This window comes from Girardinichthys multiradiatus, chromosome 14 (assembly GCF_021462225.1).
Source record: "Girardinichthys multiradiatus isolate DD_20200921_A chromosome 14, DD_fGirMul_XY1, whole genome shotgun sequence".
Taxonomy (NCBI): Eukaryota; Metazoa; Chordata; class Actinopteri; order Cyprinodontiformes; family Goodeidae; genus Girardinichthys; species Girardinichthys multiradiatus.
In genome coordinates, this window is record NC_061807.1 from 15,893,391 (window position 1) to 15,919,375 (window position 25,985).

Sequence of the window (25,985 nt, forward strand, 5' to 3'; positions counted from 1 at the left end):
TGAAATATATTTGACTTTGAGTTGAATAATTCTTAATAAAATATATTTTAACAAATTGTGTGAATTTATTCCATGTGTGTGCAGAGTTTTGCTGTTCATTGATGCTAGAGCCAGATTCACCCTTTCATCTATTGTTCTAATACCACTACCATATTGGGCTGGTATTCTCACGACAATACTTGACAGACCAAATGGTTATTTAGATAAACATTGAATAATATAAGCATCTGGATTGCTCCAATGTGGTGTTGCTCTCCTGCATCAAAAGGTGTGAATTGAGGTGGTTTGGATGTCTCCTGGGTGCCTCCCTTTGGAGGTTTTCTGGGGTTATGCAACTAGGAGGAGACAGCCTGGGAGACCAAGAGCTCAGGATTTCCCAGAATAGGCTGGAGAGCATCTCTGCGGAGAGGGAGGTCTGGTTTCCCTCCTGGTCCTGTTACTTTAAACAATGAATGGATGATATGACCCTATCTACTGTAAGGCCACATCATATGTGGTCATATGTTATGCCTGCAGTTTTTACCTTTTTAATAAAAACCACAGGCCTATAAAGACTGCAGAACTGAATAAAATTGTGTAATGAAATGTCTTAATTATTACAGCCTGAAAGTATATTTTTTTTAAAGGCTTTTTAAAACATATTTTACGTTATGGACTTCACAATCCTGGGGAAAACGTGTGATTTAACTGTTTTCCAGCAGGTGACTGACTCCTCCTATGGGGAGTGTAAGCCACAATGTCATTGCTAAAGAGGCTGGCTGTTCATAGAGTGCTGTAAGCTACAATGTAGCCTCAGCTGCCCTGGGGCACACTGACAGAACTGAGGCTGCCATACACAGGCACCATCGAGCCCTCTGACCACCATCAGCAGGCAAGTCAGGTGAAGTGTCTTCCCCAAGAACACAACTGAGATGGACAGAGCAGGGGTTCAAACCAGCAACCAACCATTTACAGGACACACTCCTACAACCTGAGCAACCACCTAGTTTGAAATACCTTGACAAGGCACGGACTGCTGCTGGGCTCATTACTTCAAGTCCCACCATACAGAGACATATCCAGAACATGAGCAAGAACTGGTACATTCCTTGTGGTAATCCACTTCTGGACCAAGGACAACATCAGAAGTGTCTTACCTGGGCTAAAGGAAAAAGGACTGAACAGGTTCTTAGTGGTCCAAGGTCCTCCTTTCAGTTTAGTCTTTTTTTTTTAATTCCTTTTAGAAATCAAGGTCCCAGAGTCTGAAGGAATTATGGAGATACTGATTTCATTTTGACAGAGGGACTGGTGCACCTCACAAAATAGATGACATAATGAGCAAAGAACATTATATGGAAATATTGAGGGAACATCTAAAAACAGACAGGAAGTTAATGTTTGGACAAAAACGGGACTTCCCAATAGACACTGACCCTCAGTATGTCACCAAGTTATCACAAAACCCTGATCTCAGTCCTGTAGAACATTTTGTTGGCAAAACAGAAAAGAAGTTGATGATTAGAGCGGCCTATAAACCCAACTCAGCCTCACCAGTTCTAGTTTAATTAGAACTAAAAAATGACTTAATCACTGTCCAATAAAGTCATTAATTTATGAGATTTGAGTACTTCTTTATTCTGATTAAGATGTCAAATATTCTGATAGCAGTTATATGACCATACTGGAACCTAATCTAAAGTGTTTACATAAATTGAGTCAATCTAGAGACTAGACCAGTAGGTAAAACGCTTGATGAACAGCAAAATCGTGGTCTTATAAGTGCCGCCTGTATTTTAGTCCCACTTCTTATGTCAGTGATAAGTTTTTTTTATACACTGAAAGAGAAGGAATTTACATGAAAACCTTTGCTCAGGTAGAAATGCTTTTGGTTTTAGTTATGGTAGGGTTGTATCTTTCATCATAGCTATGAGCCTCCTGTCCAGCCTCCAGGAGTCCCAGTAGGGTAAACACATTTAGCTTTTTATATGATTATATTAAAACTAAATGTATCAGATAAATAGGTTTTACACAGCATGTCTTACCTTTGTGGAAGCCCATTTCTGCCACTCTGATGAAAAAAAACATATCCCATAATTATGAATAAATTACCTCATATTTCTGAGATAGTATCTCATAATTATAATTAGGGAGGACAGAAACCTCCCATGGAGCAGAAGGAGGATTTGTTAAATCTTTATAATGAAGCTGGGTAAATTCCACCCTGTTTTTGGCATCTTTCTTTTTTGTGGCACTAGTGGCCTTTATTCATTAGTAGCTTAGCAGTAAGAAAGGCAGAAAGAGAAGAGGAAGGTGTAGCAACTAAATCCTATGCTTTGACGCTACTGGTTGCTTACTGATTGTTGGTAGGATTTGTTTTTTGAGCACTCAGTCCAAGTTCAATGTTTTAGTCTTCGTTTCCACTTGTAATCATAAGAATAATTTATTTTATTTACAACATCCATTTAGCTTTTCATTTCCATTTAGAACAAAGAAAAAACAGGTAACTCTAAACTAAGCACTGCAGAAAAATCGTTTGCCCCTTTACATCAACAACACCTGAACAGAATTACTCTTGACCTTAAATAACTCCTAACCTCAGTACCTACATGAAATGCTACCCCCTAGTGGTGACAACATAGAGCAACAAACACGGCTCCTACAAAAGGCATTCTGGAAATGGGTCGGGAATTGAACTCAGAACTGCTTCATCAAGGACTAGAACCTCCTGCTTTGGTGCACCTACTTTTCTACTGAGTCACTCATTTCTTCATCACTTTGTATTATTGCCTTGCTTAATTCTCTGATTGTTCTTGTTTTTTTCTTGTTGATTTAGTTAATTTAATTTACATCACACTTCTTGTAAATTCTGAAATAAAACAATGACTTGTTGGACCAAAGGAACTGTCAAGTGGAAGACCAGGCTAATGATTTGCAGAACAACAAAACACATGAGTCACGGATGTCTCTTCTTCTGCTCTGTGATCAATAAAATGTCCATTTGTCTTTTTTTTATTTTTTTTATTGGCAATAAAATGAATAATTTGTTGGTAAAATCTTTCTCACAGACGTTTGTGTGTCCAGCTGGTCACTACATCCAAGGAGGGATTAATCTTCCTTGGAGACGGACTAGTTCTAACGTGGCCCAAATGCCATAAAAAAGCACTAATATGGCCCTTTATGGAACATTCACAACTCAAATAAAGCTTTCACAAATCCCAAATTGTGTTTATAAGATTCTGCTATTAGTGTAGAACAATCTAGTCCAAGTTCAGTGTCTAAGTACTATAGTTTTGATCTTGAATTATGAGATATCTATTTGTTTTTTCTTTGGTGAATTCAATGAGCTTCCGTCGTTCCACATCCAAAGCTAACATGGAAAACAGATGACCTAATATATGTAAAAATATATTTAACACTGTATTAATCATGGCAAAATGTATAATTACACTGATCATAATAATGAGATAGCTAAGTCATGAGATACAATTAAGTATTTTTTCATCAGAGTGGCAGAAATTGGCTTTCAGAAAAATATGATTAATAATGTTTACAAGTAATTTATATTTTTTACCACCTACATTGGTTCAGTGGAGAGAGACATTCTCCAAAATGTAGTAGGACAATGTTAATAAATTATTTGTTCAAATTAGTCCATAGATAATAGATCAGATCAATGTATTACTTTTTTATTGTCAGAGACATACAATGCAGCATAAATTGAAACAACAAAATCGACATAGTCCCAAAAACAATAAACAGAACAGAATAAAAAAACTGTTTTTGCTAACTCAGAGATGTGGCGTATAACTGTGGTCTCCATCAGCATACAGTCGAGACATGGGGTCAAATGAAAGTGTCAAATCAAATTTAATGGTATTCTTATTTTTAATAAGCAAATTTACACATTTTAGATCTTTAATTTTTGTTAAAATTCAAGCTTTTATGGGAGGCCCCCTGCTGGTTGGGGGCCCCAAAGCAGCAGCTTAGTTCCCTGATGCTTTGATGCTCTGTGACTATCTCACATTCCTCTACATAGTTCAGTGATCTTGTTTGAAACAATGTCAACCAATGTGTTTGTTTTTAGGTCACAGATTACAGTTTGAAATAATCTAAATTAACCATTGCAATCATGAAAGGAAAAGAAGCTGTTTTAATGTGGAAGGGACCGACTGAAATGAAGATCTTGTCTTAAAAATAATTTTGCCAATAGCTTTGAAATAGAGAGACGCACATTAATTCAAATGTAAACTGAAAGAGGATCTGCCCTGATTCTGCCAAAGAAAAAAATCAGAACATGAAACTAATTTAATGCGGATAAACTGCAGCCCTGTTCAACCTTTTCCAGGTCTGCTCTCACAGATGGTCACAGAGTTTTGTGTAACACCTGTAGATCCGTTGAGTTAAATAAAGTAGATCATCAATCTTCACCGATCGCTCTGTCAGGATGCCAAGCAATCAACAGTAGTCAAATGAAACCCCGCCCACCTAGTGCGCAGTCGCAGTTGGAGCCACAGCAGCCCTTACAGGTGAGAACAATAACTCCAGACCACAGACTACCTCAGCGGTTTTTCCTGTTTTAAGGTAAGAAACGAGATTTTTGATGCTTGATTCGTCTTATACTGTTCTGTATAAACCAATTAAAGCCAGAATGTGATTTAGTTCTAATTTTCTATAGGCTACTCAAAAGAGAAAATGAAAGTCGATGCAACTAAAGAGCAAAGCATCTCTCAGCTTGATAGTCACCTTAGTTTTTATTATAAGCGTCGTTAGACCTAGGATGTTTTCTGAATAGCCACGAATCTCACGAAAGAAGATATTTAGAAGTTCATGTCTGATAAAAGAAAAAAATGCGTTAAGCCTGACAATAAGTGTTTTTGTCATAATTTATTTAAACAAAATGTGAAAGTATCATTTATGGAGCAGATGGGTAAAAAATGCTAATTTAAAAAATGCCTAACATTATAAAATGGCCAAAAACAAAACAACACACAAAAAACACAAACAGAAGAAATGTGTGAAATTCCATCACCTCTGGTAATTTTTCCTCTTCTGAGGAGTCAGACTTTCTTACAATTTGTTTTTTCAGTTATTTTTGACCAAAATATTAGGTTAGGAACTGATCTGTATTTACTTATGAGTTATGGATCCAAATTAGGCTTCATCAAATGAGGTTTGTTTTAGTGCAAAGAAAATATTGTAAAAATTGAAGGTTGAATTTTCTTTGTCATGTCTCATAAACAGCAGCAGGTTTTTTCTAATGCTGTGGGAAGTACCAGATCAATTCCTGCTTTCTGATTGGCTGTGCCAAATGCTGTTAATACTGTCTAATTTACAGTTAATTGATCTTTTTACTGAACAAACGATGCAACAAAACCAAAAGATTTTCAGAGCTGATGTACAGGTGACTGATTTGCATTTCCTCTCCAGATGAACATGAAAGTGTTGGCAGATTGATGTGGATGTGAATTCAGCATCATGGATCAGCGTGAGGACCAGAAAGAAGAAGAACCTCTGTCTGAAACCAAGGACCAGAGCAAAGGTCAGAGGTGAGGTGACCTCCTTTTACTGTCCTTGTCTCTTCATTGTATCTGAGCACAACACCTACATCACTTTAGCTTTTTTTACAGCCACAAACCTGAAGATGACTGTAAACATGGAAGGAAATGGAAAAGTGAACCCAGCGCTGAATCCTGGAGGAGTAACTTATCAAAGGATCAGGGTATTGATTTTAAATCAGACCATCCTTCAGCTACAGAGAGGTGAGCGCCATCTAAATGATGTAACTGTCTAAAATCTAAAGTAATAAGGTTTAATATTTGATCTTAATGTGCACAGTGCCATGGAAAAGTAAATAACTTCTAACAGATCTCTTCTCTTTTAGCCTTTTTGGAATACAACACAGTGTCCACTTATATTTCACTTCTTAAGTAACCAAAGCTATCTAACCCAAGCTGTTCCTATGTGAAAAAATAATCCTAAGGTTGTCCAACCAATGTTGGCAGCTACTGTCATCAAGCAACTGTGTTAACTGACAATCAGTCTTTAACATCACTGCAAAGGAATTTTAGCCTGCTCTGCTTTGCAGAATTATTTTAATATGTGTTTGATGATATTATACATTTAAGTGTGACAAAAAAGCAAAAGCAGAAAATTAATCAATTGAAATCACATTTCTATGTTCACAAACAAAAATAATTTGTTTGAAATTTTCCACAACCTCAGCGCTGAGTATGATTTAAAAAAAAAAAAATCATATTTTGTAGGAGATGTTTCTGATGATTTTTTGCTTTAGCTGAAACTCTTCCGGTGAGGAACTTCTAACCTATGAAGGTGTTCCTCTATCAGCAAGGACAAAAAGCTTTTGGAGCATAATTCCTCTGGGCCACTAACTTAATGATTTACTAAGACAGTGAATGTTTTATAAGCATTGGTTTTGTTAAAATGTGATGCGTCGACATCAGAGTGGTGCCGTGGTGGTTTCCTCCTGTTCACAAAGAGCGTCTTTTAAAGCAGTGCTTAGAGACCTGATTTTACTGTCCATGATTATGTAACATGACTGAGCACAGCACTTAAATCTCTAATTACAGAGGAGAGCCTGAACCTGGATCAGGTGTTCAACTGGAAAACAGCCAGAAATAGACCAACCTCTGTCATATAACTTAGTTATATGACGGCATTTGTTCGTCTCTGCCCCTACCTACCAGCTGAATACAGGAAGTCCAGCTGACATAAAGTTGTTATAAAAGATTTTGCATTTGTACGTTCTGGTGGCCTAAATTGCTATAATGAGAGCACTGTATTTGTTTTCACTTTTCCTATTTTCAATTATGTTCTGTTCTGAATGGGTCTCATTTGGGGTTTCACCTTAGATTTAGAAACAACGTAAAAAAGTTCAGCAGGTTATGTTACTGTCATTGCTGTATCGGTGTTATTTGTCTACCGTACTTTATACAAGTATTCACGGCCCTTGAACCTTCTCACATTTTGTTGTTAGAGCAACAAATTTCACTGTATTTTATGGGGTTTTCTGCGACAGACCAACACATATTACCGCTAACTGAAGAGTAGATTAAAAAATGTGGCATTTATTGGTATTCTGCCTGAATCTCATCATAAAACCAGCTGTTCTGTGAAATTCTCAGATGTTTGTTAGAGAACATTTGTGGTGTCATTATGAATATGAATATATTATTTAATATTAATACTTTAATATTTTATTAAATAATATTCCGGTCTGTTAAGGGTTGTCCTGTGAATACCAGCCCAATAAGGTGGTGGTATTAGGACAAAATTGAAAGGCATGAGCTAAGCTCTGGCATTATTGAACAGCATAAACTCTGCACACACACACACACAGAATAAATTCACACAATTTCTTAAAATATTAATAATTTATTAACAAAAATAAGTCAACTCAAGTCAAACATATTTCAATCAACAAACTCTTTACTATGCTAAAACAATCCAACTAAACTACCAAGCAGAATTAAAGAATAAGGAAGACTAATGGGTTATGTACAATATAAACAAGTTGATTAAAGATGGTTGAAAACCATGACCAAAAGACTGATGCAACATTACCATGTTTGAGAGCCAAGGATTATCTTGAAGAATCTGGAAATGAAGCTAAGTTAGTCTTGGAACTAACTTAAGCAATAATTGGTATACCTTCAAACAACCCTTCACAATGCAAGATCAGATAAAACATTATTTTATTAAAATAACATTGTAAAGAATGATTTGCTGAATAAAACCAACCTTCTGGATGACAAATTCTCAAAGGTGTTTAATTAGCTGCCTTTATTTATTAAAATAACATTTAAAGAAATATCATTAAGGAAATATTAAAATAATTTTTAAGGAAAAAATATTTTGAATTAGAACCAAACCTTTCTGGACAAATGGGTCTTAATGGTGTTTAATTAGTTATCACGTTTAGTAAAATAATATTTAAGGAAATATTATTTCCTAAATTGGAAACTAACAACCTTTCTGGGTAAATGATCTTCAGTTGACTCATAAAGTGGACGAGCATGTGTTCTTAGCTGTTAGCGGTTGGAGCTAACAAAAGAAACGTATAGCTGGTTACCATAATCAAACACATACCTTTTTAAAATACCACTAATAAAAGGGTTAAAATGCATAAGTGTGGACGGCGCGTTATGGCCGATCTTCTGTGTTCTAAAACCACCCTTTAAATAAAGTTTATCTTCACTTTAAAAACACAAACACAGAACACATCATTAGCTGAGTGCTAGTCTGCTAGCACTTACTGTAGCTGAGTTTCTCAACACAAACAAAAACAAACGTCATTAAACAAACATTATTTAGCTTAAACTTCTCTGCCCAAACACTACCTCTTACGTGAACCGTGCTGAGGAGAAGTTGTTCTGTGCGTTGAGGAAAACATCCACGTGTGGGTAAACAAAGGGTTGGCTTGCAGCTAACCTCCGTAGCTGTGGGGAAGGGCTTTTAGCTGGACCGGCCGAACCGTACAACAAAGGCACTTTCGGCTCCTTGAGTGGCCGCAATGCGGTGGGGTAGCTCTCACTACCTGGGCGTGCACGCAGGAAGGTGTGCGATTCGGTCCCGGCCTTCTTTTCCAGGCTGTGGGGAAATCCGCTTCAATTAGGGCTGCTTCTTGAGGCCTTAGAAGAAAAGCCAAGTGTAGGGATTATGAATATTGATCAATTAATATTTATCAAAAATTATAATTAAAAATCATAATTCAGGAAAAATTATTTCTTAACCAAAAATTATTACTTATGAATTGAAATGAGAGATGTCCTCTGGTGTTGTGATTATAGGCTCAAAGCCCTTAATAATTACAATTAGTAAATTCTCATTAGCTAGATGTCAGTGTTTAATCAACCACTTCACTGAAGGTGGGGAACTTTGACCTTATTTTGACAGATAAATCACTCTTGCTCAAAATAAACACAAATGCTTTCTCTTTATCCATGTGAATATTTATAAAATCAACAGCCCTAATGCACTTCTGTATTCTGATTAGAAAATTATGTACAGAGAGAAAAGTATATGTAGGGCAATAAGAATAGTTCAAGTATCTGTAACAGCTGGATGAATTGTAAATTTATCGGTCTTATGATGTGGGGGATGAAACTATTGTGGAATCTGGTTGTTCTGCATTTGAAGCTGCTGAACCTTTTGCCAGAGGACAGAAGGGAGAACAGTCCATGGTGGGGGTGAAAAAGTATTTTGTAATTGCCGAGCCCTGGTCGGGCAGCTTTTGCGAGCAGTGTCATGGATGCAAGGAAGCACCCTACCGATGATTTTTCTTTTAGCTGTCCTCACCACTCTTTCCACACATTTCCAGTCTGAGGCGTTGCAGGGTTCACACCAGACAGAGTTGCAGCTGGTCAGTATGCTCTCTATTGTCCCTTTGTAGAAGGCTGTGAGGATTGGAGGGGAGAGAAGAGGTTTGCTCTTATCTGTTGCAAGAAGTGTAGTCGCAGCTTTGCTCTCTTCAAAGTGTGGAGGGACCAGGTCAAGGTGTCTGTGATCTGCACCCCCAGGAACTTGATGCAGCTGACCCGCTCCACTGCTGTGTCATTGATGAGGAGGGGGTGTGACTTGGTTGATTTTTCCTGAAATCAACAACAATCTCTTTTGTTTTGTTGACATTCAGGATTAGATTACTTGTTTCACACCAGTCCACCAGTTGTTTCACCTCCTCTCTGTAGGCCAATTTGTTGCGGTCCCTGACGAGACCCACTACTTTCATGTGGTCCACATACTTAATGATATGGTTTGTTCTGAAACATATTAGATGGAACAAATTAATTTTATTTATTTTTCCAGTAGATGGATAGACTATCATTATCTATGATAGTCTGTTTGCTATAAAACCCATAGCAGAAAGACATGAAACCTTTGGAACTATTTTATTATCTCAAGTCAATATCACATGCTTCTCATGTGAAATGCTTATTGTGCAGCTGTAATCACACCACACTTGCATCTTTTGTATGATTATCATGCTGAAAACACATTTTCTTTATCCTGCACTTTCTAGCATTCATCTTAAGGTTTCAAGTCAAAACTGACTGTCATTTGACTGTAATTATAATTGACTCCATCTTGACAAAAAGCAGTATCACCATGATACTGCCACTGCCATGTTTCAAACACACCCAGAGTGAAACATGTTGGTGACAACATAATGTTCTTGGGGGTAAATACTACCTCCCTACCAGGACCCCTTTCTGAGGTGATTCTCTATCCTGCTTTATGAAAATGGAGGTGAGAAATGATCCCAGAAATGGGGTCTGGGCTGTTTCCTGTAAAACAGTTTGAGTGTTGCAAACAGACTTTTTCTCTTTTATTGATTATTTTGTCAAAACAAAAGTAGCACAAAGTTTAAGACTAATCTGTTGAAGCTTATTGCTATTATAAGCAATGCTTTGCTACACAGAACCAATTTCTATATATATTTATTTTATTACCTGTTCAGATTTACAAATCACTTTAACTGTTCTTCATCTTGTTTTTGTGTGGACAGCCATAATGTGAGCAAAGTTTTCATGATTCCTCCACAGACTGAAGCTGATCTCAGAGGCTCCTACTGGTCAGTCTGCCCAGCAGCATCAAAAAGAGCTGGACTCCATATTTATGGTCTGTAGATGTACACCTACTGCTTTCTGTTGTTTTTACAGTTATCTATGTGCTGCAAAGTGTAAACCAGTAGGATATCAGTATTTTGCATGTATAACCTTAACAAAAACTCTTTCTTACTTCAGTTCTCAGAATTAGTTTATGTTTGCAGTTCACCACCTAAAAATCTGTTTTTCTCCCTTGTTCTCTTTGCTCAATCTTAAATCTTATAGATCTTGTCTTATTTTAATTCTAAATCAATCTGACTGTTTTGTTGAAAATCAAAATGAGTTTAAAATTTAGAAAGATAGTTTGTTCATGACCACTTTAAAAGGTTGGTGTTCTAGTTTTTATAGGGACACTACTGTTCTTCACAAGTGCACAGAATAAAACAGGAAGCCAATCATTAACTGGAAAAGACGTTCATAATGACATGTCTCTGACTTGACTCTCAGGTTATGAAAAACAAAAAGAAAACCAGCTCTTTGATAGATCCAGTTCAGAATTGGCTCCGGCACCAGTTCTGGTTTAGCACTGGGTCCATTTTGGTGGAAAAGCCCTAAATTTAGAGCAGCATTCACACCTGAATAGACCCCTGCCTGATGTCATTATGGAGAGCTGCTCTCAGTTAAAGTTGATCATATAAAAACTGTCTCTAAGTTTAAGGTTCTCCAGAACTCCACTCATGAACATCCTTATTTAATGTTGGTTCACAACCTTCGCTAAATGATTTTTATCTTTCTATTTTAGGAGCTGAAAGGGAACATTATCACTTTTGTAGAGAATGAACTGCAGAAGATCCAAATGGTTCTGGGTTCAGATTACCCAGAAGGTTTAGAGGGGAATAAGGAGGATGACGTTTTGGAGGATGAGGATGGAGAGCAGATGAAGAAGAGCAGAGAAGCATTTGAGAAGATCACACAGCATTTCCTGAGGAGGATGAACCATGAGGAGCTTGCTGACCGTCTTCAAAGCAGTAAGATCATTTCTCTAAAGAGTTAATATGCTGGAGAATGGATCATTATATTTAACCTTTAACCTATATCTGTATTAGAATTAGTGTACTGTATTGGTCACCATTTAAGGTTTAGTGGTTTTTCTTCTGCTCAGCTGCAGGTGTTTTGTGTTTGTTTACATTTCCAAGTCAGGTATTTTTCTGTTCCTCCAGATCTGTATTTTACTTCAGTTTGATTTTCACTTTCTAGATTCTTGTGTTTCATGTGTGTGTTTACATTATCTTATATATCTGTTTTTCCTGGAGTTTTGTTATTTAGTCTAGTCTTCTTAGCTGCTCAGTTCCTCATACTTATTAGCTTAATTAGTCCCATTCCCCATGTTCCCTCCGATTAGCTGCCTCCCTGTTCCTTGGTCCATACTCCACCTCCCTCTTAATATAAGCTTGTTGGTTTTCATTGCTCCCAGCTGGTTCCTCCTGTTAACCACCCTGAGTTCTTCCTAGTTCATGACCTGTTGCTTAGGTTTCTGTTTTGCCTCCTGGATCTGGTGTCTGAGGATTATTTGTTTGTGCTCTGTACTCTTAAACTCCTAACAATTCACTACCTGCCTTACTTTCCACGTCAAGGTTTGCATTTGCCTGTGGGAATTTGAAGCTTTCTTGCCTTAGTTGGGACAAATTTGTCTGTTGTAGATCATCTGGCCACTGCATTAGTTTTTCCACAGGTGGAACTCTTAATATTGAACCGGTTTTGTTTGCACACCTTCCAACTTTGGTGTTTTGTTGAGCACTGACATACCAAGAATGAGTCCTCAACAGTGGAGGTTATACAATCTCCGGGGGGAAAGAGAGACAGGGGAGCTTGCTGAACTGTGTGCACTGTTCCTTTTTAATGCAAAAAGAGAGCATCCATAAACTTATTGTTTGGTGGAAACGCGCGTCCCCGGTTCGAAATAACGTTGGGGAACCGGAACAGCAAAAGGGGGGTACTAGAACTGGTACAAACCATCAGTTGAGGTTTACAAACATAATATCTTATGAAAAAAAACATCATTTGAAACAAGAACAGTCCCCAATAGAACCAACTCTAGGATGGAGTTTACCAAAATGAAATTTCCAAAATTATGATTAACCAAAAAGTAGAGAAAAAGTAGAGAAAATCCACTCCCGTGTCACCTTCTAATGCATATCAAATGGCCGTAACTACCACACACAAAGCAAAACATCATGAAATAAACAAAATTGTTTCATCCTTAACTTGTTTTCTTTGCCCAAACACAACCTCATACATAAACCGTTCTCAAGAAGGAGGACAGAAGATCCAATAGTGCAAAGCTGTTTTCAATGCTTTGGAACTTCAGTGAACCACAAGGAGAGATCTACTGATGAAGAAAACATGGCACAGTAATGAACCTTCAAAGGAGTGATCAGCCGACCAAATTAACTCCCAAAGCACATCAAGAATTCATTTACGACATCACAAAAGAACCCAAAACATCTAAATTACTGCAAACCTCACTTGCCTCATTTAGGGTTTATGATTCAGCAATAATAAAAGACTGGGCAAAATGACCTCCTTGGAAGAGTTCAAAGACAAAATCACATGCTGACCGTCTTGACTGTATTTGACAAAAAATATCTTAATTAACCCCAAAACTTTGGTAAAATATTCTATGAACTGATGGAACAAAAGTGAAACTTTTCCATCATGAAGAAGTGGAGGTGGTGGTGGAGTATAAATACCTCGGTGTTCACCTGGACAACAGACTAGAGTGGAGATGCAACTGTGAAGCCATCTTCAAGAAGGGACAGAGCAGACTGTACTTCTTGAGGAAGCTTAGGTCCTTTGGTGTTTGCAGCAAGATGCTGCATATCTTCTATAAGTCTGTTGTGGAAAGTGTGATCTCTTCTACCATCATCTGCTGGGGAAGCAGCATCAGAGTCAGGGACTTAAAAAAGCTCAACAAGCTGATAAAGAAGGGTGGTTCTGTTCTGGGGACTCTCAAACCTCTGGAGATATTATGCAGAGACGGATTCTTCATAAAATGAAGAACATTATGGAGAACCCTGAGCATCCTCTTCATGAAACTGTCCTACAACAACAGAGTGTCTTCAGTCAGAGGTTTCTTCAGATCTGCTTTAAGACGGACCGCTACAGGAGATCCTTCCTGACTACAGCCATCTGCATCTACGACTCTGAAGAAACCTGCATAATATGAGCTACTACATTTAATTTCCCTTTGGGATTAATAAAGTATTTTTAAATTGAATGGAATTAAACAGAGAGTCACAGACTCATGATTAAAAACAGCAGAGCAAGGGTCTGAGACGTAAAGGTTATAGTCAGGAGATACAATGAGAGGCCTTGTGGCAGCAACCTTTTCAATAAAACATATTAAGAAACTACAAAATATTTCAGCTGATGTTTCCAAACAAGCATTATGTTTGACCAATAGTCAAACATAGTGGTGGTGTTTTGATTGTCTGGATCTCTTTTGCTACTTTCCGATTACTTGTTCTAATTGATGCAGCCATGAAATTATTAAATAATAATTGAATAATGAAATAATTAACAATTAGGTTATGCAGCGGGACAATGACCCTGAACAAACCAGCAACTTCAGCTCGTAATAATTAATAACATTAAGTGCAAGAGTGGCCAAATTAAAATCCACATTTCAGAAGTCGGCAGGACCTTAAACAGATTGTCCATCCTCATTGGATGACAGTTCTTGCCTCCAATGCTGGCACAACCAGTCATTAGGTTTAGAGGGCAATCACTTTACTATGGTTATTTTGGTCTTGTATTGAAAATTTTTCTGAAAATCTGAAACACCTTTCTGTGAAACATGTGTCATAAAAAGGTAAAAAAGAGAAAACTGTACAGTGGTAAATATCTTCTACAGCACTGGATCTAATCCAGCATTCCAGTGTCTTTGCTGTACATCCTTGCTAGGTGGACATGTGAGTCAATGTCTTGTTTCTTGGCATAGAGCCTTATATTATGTAGAAAGATGCCAAAATCCAAAGATATTTGTGTAATGGCCCTTTTTCATTGACATCACTAAAGTCCCCGCCTCACTCCCGTTCCTCCATCCTGGGTGGCTCCGTCTCACTTCACACTCTTCTCAAAATTTCAACATTCCATACTTTAGATACAGCCTCAAGATAAGGCCATGTACCTCAAGAAAATTGTGGTAACCAAACAAGGTGGATCAGTATGTACTGTTTGTTGGTTTGTTTAGCTCAAATCCGGACGATTGGCTGGATGCGCATTACCAGTTCACCTCCTGTTGGGTGCGGGATATGGAAGGGTTCTACATGAAAGAAATCGCAATCATGAGGAAGTGTATGCTTTAAAACACTTTAAATTATATGACAATCTGTTAGAGCTCGTTATATGTTTCTAACACATTTCAAATATTATTACAATAAATGTAAACAAACATTATTTAACTACCTGTCACAAAATGTGTACTGTACACTCGGGTGTGAGTGAGGTTCAAGCCGTCCAAATCGACACTGGATATTTGATTCAACCACAGTCGACGTTGTGTATTCAGTGTTTTTGTTTTGTCAAAATGATTTTCTATCAAGGCTGGCAGATGATAGGATTAACATTGGTCTTGACCACTACGCACAGCACAACCCACAATTAAACATGTTTTGCCCATAGTTAAATTGAATGGTCCGGAGTTTTGCTTCACTGATCAGGCTAAAACAACAAAAACAAGCTGGAGCTTCCACCCAAGATGGCGATCGCGAAGTCCGGTCACATGAGTGCAACATCATTTGAAAACCCCCCATTATCTTGGCCTGATAAACGATGTTTCACAGTTCAAAGCACCCCTGCTGTGTTCCATGTGTTTGGCATGGATCCATCTGGAGTGACCTTATTGTAGTCAATCCAGGTGGTGCAGAAATTTGATTGTCTGGTTGCCCAGCCCTGAATGCTTAATCTGTCAACAGGTAGTTGGTTCTTGGCTCCTCTGATGAAACTGCTAATATCCTTCTGGGTCCCGATAGATACTGACTCATCTTCCTATTCATGTTTGCTGCTATGTTTTCTTACAGGTTCTTCCCATGAGTGTAGAAGCATGTTATTGGTTGGTAGTTTGATGATATTGTACCTGGGGTTCTTTAAGATCTGTATTGTCCAACCTTGAACCAATTATTCTAGGTAGGGCCTGTTCATTAGCAGCTGTTTCATTTAGGCATTGATAGAGGGCTTTCAGGTTGTTTGGCCATTGAATGTAGATCATGTCAGGTACAGTCCAACTCTTAAAACTTGAGACTCTCTCGTGGATGAATGCAATTGTTATGTGTACTTGATCTTTCTCTGGTCATTTCAGCTCATCTAGGCTTCCCAGTGGGGCTTGAATCCATTATTTGATAATGGGGTTGATGGTATTATTTTAGTTAATTAATTCTATTTTTTGCATTCTTAAAGAATCACTCATCACATGCCATCAAACACTGAAGTCTAACCTAAAGAAGAAATTCCAGCATGTGTTTGAAGGGAACACCTGTGATGCTAATTAATGGACACACCTTGATTTAACGTGTCCCTTTGGTCACAATATTTTCAGGGATACCATCATTTTTGTCCTGGCCTGTTTCATGAGTTTATTTTTTTAAATAATTCTGTTGAAGCATACCTGAAAAGCAATGTCTGGCTTTCATTTGTTCTTTTCATGAAATTTTATTCATTATTACCTTTGTCAGATTCAAGTTACTTCTGTGACCATTGTGGGTTTTTCTTTCATTAACAGAGGGGTACCAACAATTTTGTCCACGTGTGTAGTCTTCACAGTGGGGCTTGGTATTCATTATTTGATAGGAATGATGATATTATTTCATTTATTTATTTATTTTCCATTTTTTTTAAGATTCACTCATCACATGCCAGCGAACACTGAAGTCTAATCTAAAGAAGAAGTTCCAGTGTGTGTTTGAAGGGATTGCTAAAGCTGGGAAACCAACCTTTCTGAATCAGATCTACACGGAGCTCTTCATCACAGAGGGAGGAACTGGAGAGGTCAACGATGAACATGAGGTCAGACAGATCGAAGCAGTGTCCTGGAAACCGGACAGACCAGAAACACCAATTAGACATGGAGACATATTTAAACCCCTAACTGGAAGAAAGGAACCAATCAGAACAGTCATGACAAAGGGAGTTGCTGGCATTGGGAAAACAGTCTTGACACAGAAGTTCACTCTGGACTGGGCTGAAGACCAAGCCAACCAGGACATCCAGTTCATGTTTCCGTTCACGTTCAGAGAGCTGAATCTGTTAAAAGGAAAACAGCTCAGCTTGGTGGAGCTTGTTCATCACTTTTTTAGTGAAACCAAAGGAATCTACAGATTTGAAGAGTTGAAGGTTGTTTTTATCTTTGACGGATTGGATGAGTGTCGACTTCCTCTGGACTTCCACAACAATGAAACACTGACGGATGTAACAAAGTCCACCTCAGTGGATGTTCTTCTGACAAACCTCATCAGAGGGAAACTGCTTCCCTCAGCTCGCCTCTGGATAACCACACGACCTGCAGCAGCCAATCGGATCCCTTCTGAGTTTGTTGGCCTGACGACGGAGATTAGGGGATTCTCTGACCTACAGAAAGATGAGTACTTCACAAAGAGATTTAGATATAAGAAGCAGGAAAAAATGGTAATTTCCCACATTAAGAAATCACGAAGCCTCCACATCATGTGCCACATCCCAATCTTCTGCTGGATCACTGCTACAGTTGTGGAAGACATGTTAAACAACAAAAACAGAAAAAAGCTGCCAAGCACCCTGACTGAGATGTACATACACTTCCTGGTGGTGCAGGCCAAGGTGAAGAAGCTCAGGTATGATGGAGGAGTTGAGACAGATTCACACTGGAGTCCAGAGAGCCAGAAGATGATGGAGTCTCTGGGAAAACTGGCTTTTGAGCAGCTGCTAAAAAGAAACCTCCTCTTCTATGAATCAGACCTGACAGAGTGTGGCATCGATCTCAAAGAAGCTTCAGTGTGCTCAGGAGTGTTCACACAGATCTTCCAAGAGGAGAGAGGGCTGTATCAGAACACTTTGTTCTGCTTCGTCCACCTGAGTGTGCAGGAGTTTCTGGCTGCTCTTCATGTTCATCTGACCTTCATCAAATCTGGAGTCAATCTGCTGGTAGAAGACAAAATGAAATCCAAGGATTCAGAAGAAAGAAACCATGAATCTTCAGAGATTGATATTTACAAGAGCGCTGTGGACATGGCCATAGAGAGTCCAGATGGACACCTGGACCTGTTCCTCCGCTACCTTATGGGTCTTTCACAGGAGACCAATCAGAGTCTCCTAAGGGGGCTGATGTCACAGACAGTAACCAGATCACAGATCAATCTAGAAATAGCCCAGTACATCAAGGAGAAGATAAATAAAAATCTTTCCGTAGAGAAAAGCATCAATCTGTTCCACTGTCTAAATGAACTAAATGATCAGTCTCTGGTGGAGGAAATCCAACAATTTCTACGCACAGGAAGTCTTTTGGCAGATCAACTGTCTCCTGCTCAGTGGTCGGCTCTGAACTTCATCCTGTTGTCATCAGACGAAGGTCTGGAGATCTTTGACCTGAAGAAATACTTTGCTTCAGAGAATGCTCTAAGGAAGCTGCTGCCAGTAGTCAAAGCCTCCAGCAAAGCTATGTAAGTACAGAATAAGAACATAAAGCTTTAATTTCACTTTGTAAAATACAATACAACAAAATCAATATGCATTTCCCTGGGATCTATGGAAAAAAAAAGATTGAAAACAGAATAAAGGTCAACTAAATGCTATAATACACAGTGTGTTATCTCAAAAGCAGTGGTGGATTCTAACAACAAGAGTCTGAAAGCTGCATTTGAAGTCTGCTGCTTCTGATTTTGATGTTGCAGTACCGTTTGTCTGATGTAACTAACTATTCAAAGAGTCATTTTAGATTACAATGGCTGTGGGCAGGAAGGATCTCCTGAGTATTCTGTATTATAGGAGGTCTAAAGAAGCCTCTGACTGAAGATTCTCTATTGTTGTATCAGTCTTGTAAAGAGCATGCTCAGGCTATGCTCATCATTTTCGAATCTTTATGAAGGACACCACCTAGCTGCCTTCATAACTATCATCCTGCAGCTAAGACTCAAGAAATCATACAGCACTAGTTAAGTCAGTTTAGAAGCTACAATGTTCTGACAACAAGTCAGCTAAAACTCTCATAGCATTATTATTTTTTTCTAAATGTGAGTCTGACTCAAAATCCTACAGGTATGTCTCAGGTCTAGTCTCTTCTGACAGTGTTTACATCTGAGATACTTTGCTAAGGTGCTAAGCTAATGTTAGCATGTTTACGCTCTGCTTTGTGTATAATTCAGCTTGTACCACATTTTGTTGTGGTTTCTAGATATTTATGTAGACAAAACTGACAGCAGACTTTCTATTGATTCAGAAACTTGGCACTTTGCTTTTAAAGTCCTACAATTTTTATTTTACACCCTGTGCAACTCCTACAACCAGAGCCCTCTGTGCCTGACCCTGGGCTCAGCAGATAATGCACAGAGAACATGAGGAAGCACAGCAGCCTCTTAAATACACTAAGGGCGTAATTTTCAAAAGGTTTGCTAGTACAAAACCAAACGCAAACCTGATCTACAAACAAGGTGCTAATCGAATTGCATGTGCAAAATCAGAGGAACAGTGGGTGCAGACTTTTTAGCATGTTTGCCTTCATGAATATACAAACGTATAATAATGACCCAAACACGCAAATTTATTGGATTTATGCAAATGTAATCTTTTACCACCGCAAAGAGATATTTTTTCAAACCTAAAACGGATTGTGGTGCAATTTCTGCATCTAGATTTAGCACGTTTGAAATGCAAGTACCTACTGGGTGCAAAAATGTCTGCTGTCACTGTGGACAGAAGGAGGCAAAGATCGACTGAAAGATGACAGAGAGAGAAAATATTCTGTACATGTGTCAACAGGTTTGGGTTGGCAAAAATTAGACAAAAATAGATGAGAATATAGGATTCTATGTACGATTATTTCAGCCTTGCGGCACTTTTTTTCTTGCGTCTGGATCATTCCAGCGTAACATGACTGTCAGTAAGATCATCAGCTGAACGAGCACAAAGCTGATCATGGCAAAATGCGCACATAACTGATCAAGCGCGCACAGCCTGTTCACTGTAATCGCACATCATGCAAACGACCCTCTGTGCTTTGATGTTGATAATTAATATGAAAGAAATAAAGACATTATAAGGCAGATTAAATCCTTCATTTGCAGACTGGACCCTAAAATCACTTTTTAGCAGGTGAAAAATCCCCATTTTAAGGCAGCCTTTTTCCATGTGGTGAAAAAGACAGATTGTTTTTTGTGTCACCAAAAAACTATTTAAACAATCAAACACATTGTATGTCATTGAAATTTTGGCCAAACAAACAAAAACTAATTCAGTAAAATCATTTAAAAATAATTTTATTTTTATATGTATATAAATGTTCGATCTAAATTCTTTGCAGGACAGTTATGTGACGCTATGTTTTAAAATTAGCAAAACCAAAACTTACAGATTGCCAACTCCTACAACAAACTATTTTTATGTTGCTAATATTACGATCAGACTTTAATATTGTGCTTGTTTATCATAAACTCTGAACTCTTCAAACACAGACTCTCAAAAAAACAAAAGATCCTGGTGAGTCTCTGAAAAGAATTAAAATATCAAAGGAGGCAAACCTTTAAGAAATTAATTAACAGATATATTTGTCTTTTATATAGTTAATATTGTTAGGTGTTTGGCTGTGAATAACAACGACAAAGGTTAACTAACTATAACAGTCCTGAAAAGCAGGAGCAGAATGGAACAGAAGGAAAAAAAAATCAGCCACTGGATTGTTTATAATAATGCAGCATAACAACCTCTGCATATTTCTAGCAACACAGCAGAGGATCTGTTTGCTTTCCTCTAGCTCCACTGCAGTATGGAGGACCAATCTAGCCTTAAATAATAATAAATACAGAAATAAATAAATGACTCATTAAAATAACTACTGTGCCAAAACGTAGTTAGAAATATAAATTAACGTGTCATTAAATGCAGCAAAATAATAAAGAGAAGAGATTTATTCAGTAATTGATGGATCTATCAAATATAAATATATAAATATTTCTATTTTCATCCACTATTTTTATTTAAACCACTATTTTCAAAATTCTTGTCCTGAACTCTATATTTTTCCTTTTTTTATTTAATACAAGTGAATTTTTTGCCATTTTATTTTTGCTACCCCCTTTATTTTTTATTTTAAATTTATTACCACTCAAATATATTATTTATTTCTTAAAAATTTATATTTTTTCTTAATATTTCACTGTCCTTTTATTTCTTAAGCACGGATATATTTTCCCTTCTAATATATATCTCTGTGGTATTTTTTCTAACCAACAGATTTCCCTGAGCCCATTTATTTCCCGCTTTCTTTTTTACTTGACTCTGTTTCTGTGTTGTCTTTTCCTCCTCAACATGCTCTTAGTCGAGCCCCGTTCGTATTTACATTTACACCTGTTTTTCACCTGTTATCAATAGCACGCGCAATCTTTGAAAATGGCACGGAACACGCCCACTTCTTATACGTGCAATTTATTTTTTGTACAAGCATGTTAGCGTCCCCTATTTGGGATCTTTGAAGATCAGGCATTAAGTGTCAATGTCAGGGTTAAAGTAAAAAGCTCAGATTCTCAGAAAAGAAAAATCCAGATTTAATCAATAAATAATACAAAACGTTTAGCAGTCTTTGTAGAAAAAATAGGCCTTGACATTTAAAAGTTGACCACACAAAACAAGGCTGCATGTCTTGCTGGTGATGTGGCTAACACAGAAAAAAGACCTGCAGCAGGTATCAGAAGCTGGATTTCGTCAGACTCTTGATACAGTCATATAAAAAACTTGTTAGTTGTTGTCAAAACATCTGAGAGTACCATACCAGCATAATGTGTCAATGTCACATGAATATCATAATTTCTTTAGTATACTTTGCCCTAGGAGTTTCCTGCTGTAAATTATTCATAACTGACTTTGAGCATGACCCACAAAACCCAGAACAGAAACTGTTTCCGATTTTTGTAAGGACTACTTCATCTTTAGGTTCTGATTTGCAACATAATTTGATGCAGTATGGTTCTTTATGATACAGGACAAAAAAAAGTTTGCATTTCTTTTGTTTCTTTAGACTGAGCAGCTGTAACCTGACAGAGAGAAGTTGTGAAACTCTATCCTCAGTTCTCAGCTCACAGACTTCCTGTGTAAAAGAGCTGGACCTGAGTAACAACAACCTGAAGGATTCAGGAGTGAAGCTGCTCTGTGCTGGACTGAAGAGTCCACACTGTGAACTCGAAGTTTTAAGGTTAGTTCAGAACTGTCAAAATAAGAAGTGGAGGTCAAAAGTATTTATAAATGTCTTAAAGAAATCCAACAAAATACAGAATTTTTAACTCTGTTAACTAAGTGTGTGACAAATTCCGTTGTGTCATAAAATTATGAGAAGGTCTAGAATATGCTTTTTGTTGAGCTTTCCTACACAGAAACATATCCAAGAAGTTATGTTTGCCACAAAACCATAACTTTACCCACCTGTGAATTTGTTTGTTGTTTTAACAATTTTGTGTTTTTTAGTTTTGTCCTTTCTTTATAGTGTTGAATTTATAATTTGGTGTCTTGCAGTGTAAAGTAGCAGGGTTGTTGCAACACTAACATTTTAAACTTAATGACAAATTTTATTAAAAGAAAATATTTTAACAAAAAATGTCTTTCATAAACTGCTTGAAAATACTTGATATTGAGGATATTTAAAGAGAAACGACTTGCGAGAACAGTGCTATTATATGACAATATGGCTTTCCATATTCTACCGTTTCCTATCCATTGCTGCTGAAATATGAGAAAAGTTTCAAACCTCTCTGCAAACTGCTGATTACAACACCAGCCACTATGTTTGTTTGAGTTTGTTTTGCTTAAATAATGGAAAATTCCAATAAAGGTATTTGGGGAAAAACAAGCAGACAGGTCTCCAGTCTTTTATGGGACGTTATTAATAAATACTTCTGCATTGCTTTGGATAGATTTCTGGGTTTTTTTGTGTTTTTTAGTGTTTAACCCTTTTTCTCTCCTAGACATGGCTACTGGCTGAGCTTCTACTGTGACTAACTCTATGTGCTCTCTTTCAGACTCTAACCTTGAAAACTGGCTCAAAGTTTATCTGTTCTTTCTTTCTAGGTGAAACGACTAAAGGAGCTACATCCATTAACATTTACTTTTCCTTCCCATAGAAAGTACTCCTGGATCAGTGCTTCTGTGTTCTTTTTGTGTCTCTGTTCTGTTCTCTCAAACCCCCTGTCGGTCGTGGCAGATGGCCGCTCACACTGAGCCTGGTTCTGCTGGAGGTTTCTTCCTGTTAAAAGGGAGTTTTTCCTCTCCGCTGTCGCTACATGCATGCTCAGTATGAGGGATCGCTGCAAAGTCAACGCCAGTGACTGTCCACTGTCTCTACATGCTCATCCAGGAGGAGTGAATGCTGCAAGTCACTGACTGGATGCAATCTGCTGGGTTTCCTTAGATAGAAAAACTTTTTATCCAATTTGAATAAAAAGCTAACTCCGACTGCACTGTTCAATTGTTAGGATTAATTGAAATGTATGTACCTGACTGTTGTGAAGTGCCTTGAGACAACATGTGTTGTGAATTGGTGCTATATAAATAAAACTGAATTGAATTAATAAATACTTTTGCATTGCTTTGGATAGATTTCTGTGTTTTTTGTGTCTGCAGGCTTTCTGGCTGTCTAATCACCAAGGAAGGCTTTGCTGCTCTGGCCTCAGCTCTGACCTTGAATCATGGTCACCTGAGAGAGCTGGACCTGAGTTACAATCATCCAGGAGAGGCAGGAGTTCAGCTTCTGGCAGCTGGAGTGGATGATGAAGGCTGGAAGCTGGAAATTCTCAAGTAGGGAAACCTCTGCTGCAGCTACACAGTGCCTTATTGTTAGATACTGGGTACAACAATAATCAGCATTAGTGGCGTAATTAATTGCATGCATTGCAATTGACTTATAAAGTATAGAGTTCAGTCCAAAAGGAGCCACTCCCTTTCACACTAAAATCATTTAAAGTGGCTTATAAAAGTATTTACGGTCCTAGAACGTTTTCACACTTTCTCAGATTGCAACTAATTTTTAATGGACCTTATGTGAGACACCAGCACCATTTAATCAAAAACTAAACGCCTAATTGAAATTATCTATCCCTGGCCTGGGATAATGTAAACAGTAATTGGGACTCACACGAGTTGTTCTACTTTCCATTTTGGATGTACTTATGGTTAATTAAAAATGTTGAAACATCTATTAGTCGTATCACTAACAACCTCCACAGTGTAATCTCCTTGTATTCATGCTAAAAGACTGATAGGCATCTCTTGCCTCGTTCTTCCAGGGTGGAGCCTGCTGGAGTCCAGTGGTTAACAGCAGGTCTGAGGAAGTGTAAGTGTGTTTTCCATTTGTTTTATGATAAAGTGGCACATTAAATTATCTCCCAGTGTTCACATCACTCTTTTCTTAGTCATGATCAAGGTGTTTAGAAAATGACCTGTTTAGAGAGCAGTTTTTCAAGCTGAATTGTGTTTATGTTGTTTAGATTCCTGTTCACTCTCAGTCGACATGAACTCTGTAAGCAAAGACCTCAAGTTATCTGACGACTACAGGAAGTTGATGCGTGCGCTGGAGCAGCAGCCCTATCCTGATCATCCCGACAGATTTGACCTCTTTGAGCTGCTGTGCACTGATGGTCTGACTGGTCGCTGTTACTGGGAGGTGGAGTGGAGTGGGAAGGTTTACATTTCTGTGAGTTACAGAGGAATCAAAAGAAAGGGAGACAGTGACAACTCCTGGTTTGGATTTAATGCTTGCTCCTGGTGTGTAATCTGCTCAGATGATGGTTACGCTGTTTGGCATAACTGTAGAAAGGTTTTTATCCCTTCCTCCTCCTCCTCGTCTGACAGAGTAGCAGTCTATGTGGACTATCCTGCTGGGATCCTGTCCTTTTACAGAGTCTCCTCAGACACACTGATCCACCTCTACACCTTCAGCACCACCTTCACTGAACCTCTTTATCCTGGATTTGGATTTGGGTCCAGGGATCTTGCTAGAGTGACTTGGTGCTCATTTTAGTGAAGGTTACACAATTTAAGCTTAGTTTCTGTAAGCACTATGGGAAGAAACTTGTGCCATCAGAAGCTGAATTTAAATTTCTCAGACTGAATCTGTAATAGCGTAATTTAAAATTAAATGCATTCGTTTCGCTAAAGGTGCAAAGAGGATTGGGTGGCGGACGAAGGTGTAGACTTCAGCGGCCCAATCCCCGGGTGCTTAGGCTGGCTCTAGGGACGTGGAATGTCACCTCGCTGGGGGGGAAGGAGCCTGAGCTTGTGCGGGAGGTCGAGAGATATCGACTAGAAATAGTCGGGCTCGCCTCCACGCACAGCGTGGGCTCTGGAACCCATCTCCTTGAGAGGGGTTGGACTCTGTTCTACTCTGGAGTGGCCCACGGGGAGAGGCGGCGGGCTGGTGTGGGTTTGCTTGTTGCCCCCTAGCTCAGCCGTCTCGTGTTGGGGTTTACCCCAGTGGATGAGAGGGTCGTATCCCTGCGCCTTCGGGTTGGGGAGAGGTCTCTGACTATCATTTCAGCCTACGGGCCGAGTGGCAGTGCAGAGTACCTGGCCTTCTTGGCGTCCCTGTCGGGGGTGCTGGATAGTGCCCCTCCCGGGGACTCCATTATTCTGCTGGGGGACTTCAACACCCACGTGGGGAACGACAGTGACACCTGGAGAGGCGTGATCGGGAGGAATGGCCTCCCCGATCTGAATCCGAGTGGTGTTTTGTTATTGGACTTCTGTGCTAGTCACGGATTGTCCATAACGAACACCATGTTCAAACATAAGGGTGTCCATCGGTGGACTTGGCACCAGGACACCCTAGGCAGGAGGTCGATGATCGACTTTGTTGTCGTATCATCAGACCTTCGGCCGCATGTCTTGGACACTCGGGTGAAGAGAGGGGCTGAGCTGTCCACTGATCACCACCTGGTGGTGAGTTGGATCCGCTGGAGGAGGAGAAAGCCGGACAGACTTGGCAGGCCCAAGCGCATAGTGAGGGTCTGCTGGGAACGCCTGGCAGAGCCCTCGGCAAGGGATGTATTCAACTCCCACCTCCGGGAGAGCTTTGACCAGATCCCAGGGGATGTTGGAGACATAGAGTCCGAGTGGACCCTGTTCTCCGCATCTATTGTCGATGCTGCTGCCCGTAGCTGTGGCCGTAAGGACTGCGGTGCCTGTCGCGGCGGCAAACCCAGAACCCGGTGGTGGACA

The 25,985-nt window shown here is 38.8% G+C and overlaps 1 protein-coding gene across 1 annotated transcript; it reads left to right on the forward strand.

Annotated features, from left to right (window-relative positions):
- The first annotated feature begins 5,440 nt into the window (after positions 1–5,440).
- LOC124881372 (protein NLRC3-like) lies at positions 5,441–24,896 on the forward strand. Its single transcript, XM_047386955.1, has 9 exons — positions 5,441–5,525; positions 5,607–5,738; positions 10,539–10,614; positions 11,344–11,569; positions 16,438–18,232; positions 21,799–21,972; positions 23,394–23,567; positions 24,056–24,102; positions 24,257–24,896. Exons 1-9 carry the CDS (start codon positions 5,455–5,457, stop codon positions 24,787–24,789), a joined length of 3,228 nt encoding a protein of 1,075 aa, XP_047242911.1. The 5' UTR covers positions 5,441–5,454; the 3' UTR covers positions 24,790–24,896.
- The last annotated feature ends 1,089 nt before the right edge of the window (positions 24,897–25,985 follow it).

What these genes read in the sequence shown, in the direction of transcription:
- LOC124881372 (XM_047386955.1), top strand. Translation starts at nt 5,455, where the DNA reads ATGGATCAGCGTGAGGACCAGAAAGAAGAAGAACCTCTGTCTGAAACC. An exon ending in GACCAGAGCAAAGGTCAGAG is followed by an intron (nt 5,526 to 5,606) that starts GTGAGGTGACCT and finishes CTTTTTTTACAG; the next exon opens with CCACAAACCTGAAGATGACT. An exon ending in TGGAAGCTGGAAATTCTCAA is followed by an intron (nt 23,568 to 24,055) that starts GTAGGGAAACCT and finishes TCGTTCTTCCAG; the next exon opens with GGTGGAGCCTGCTGGAGTCC.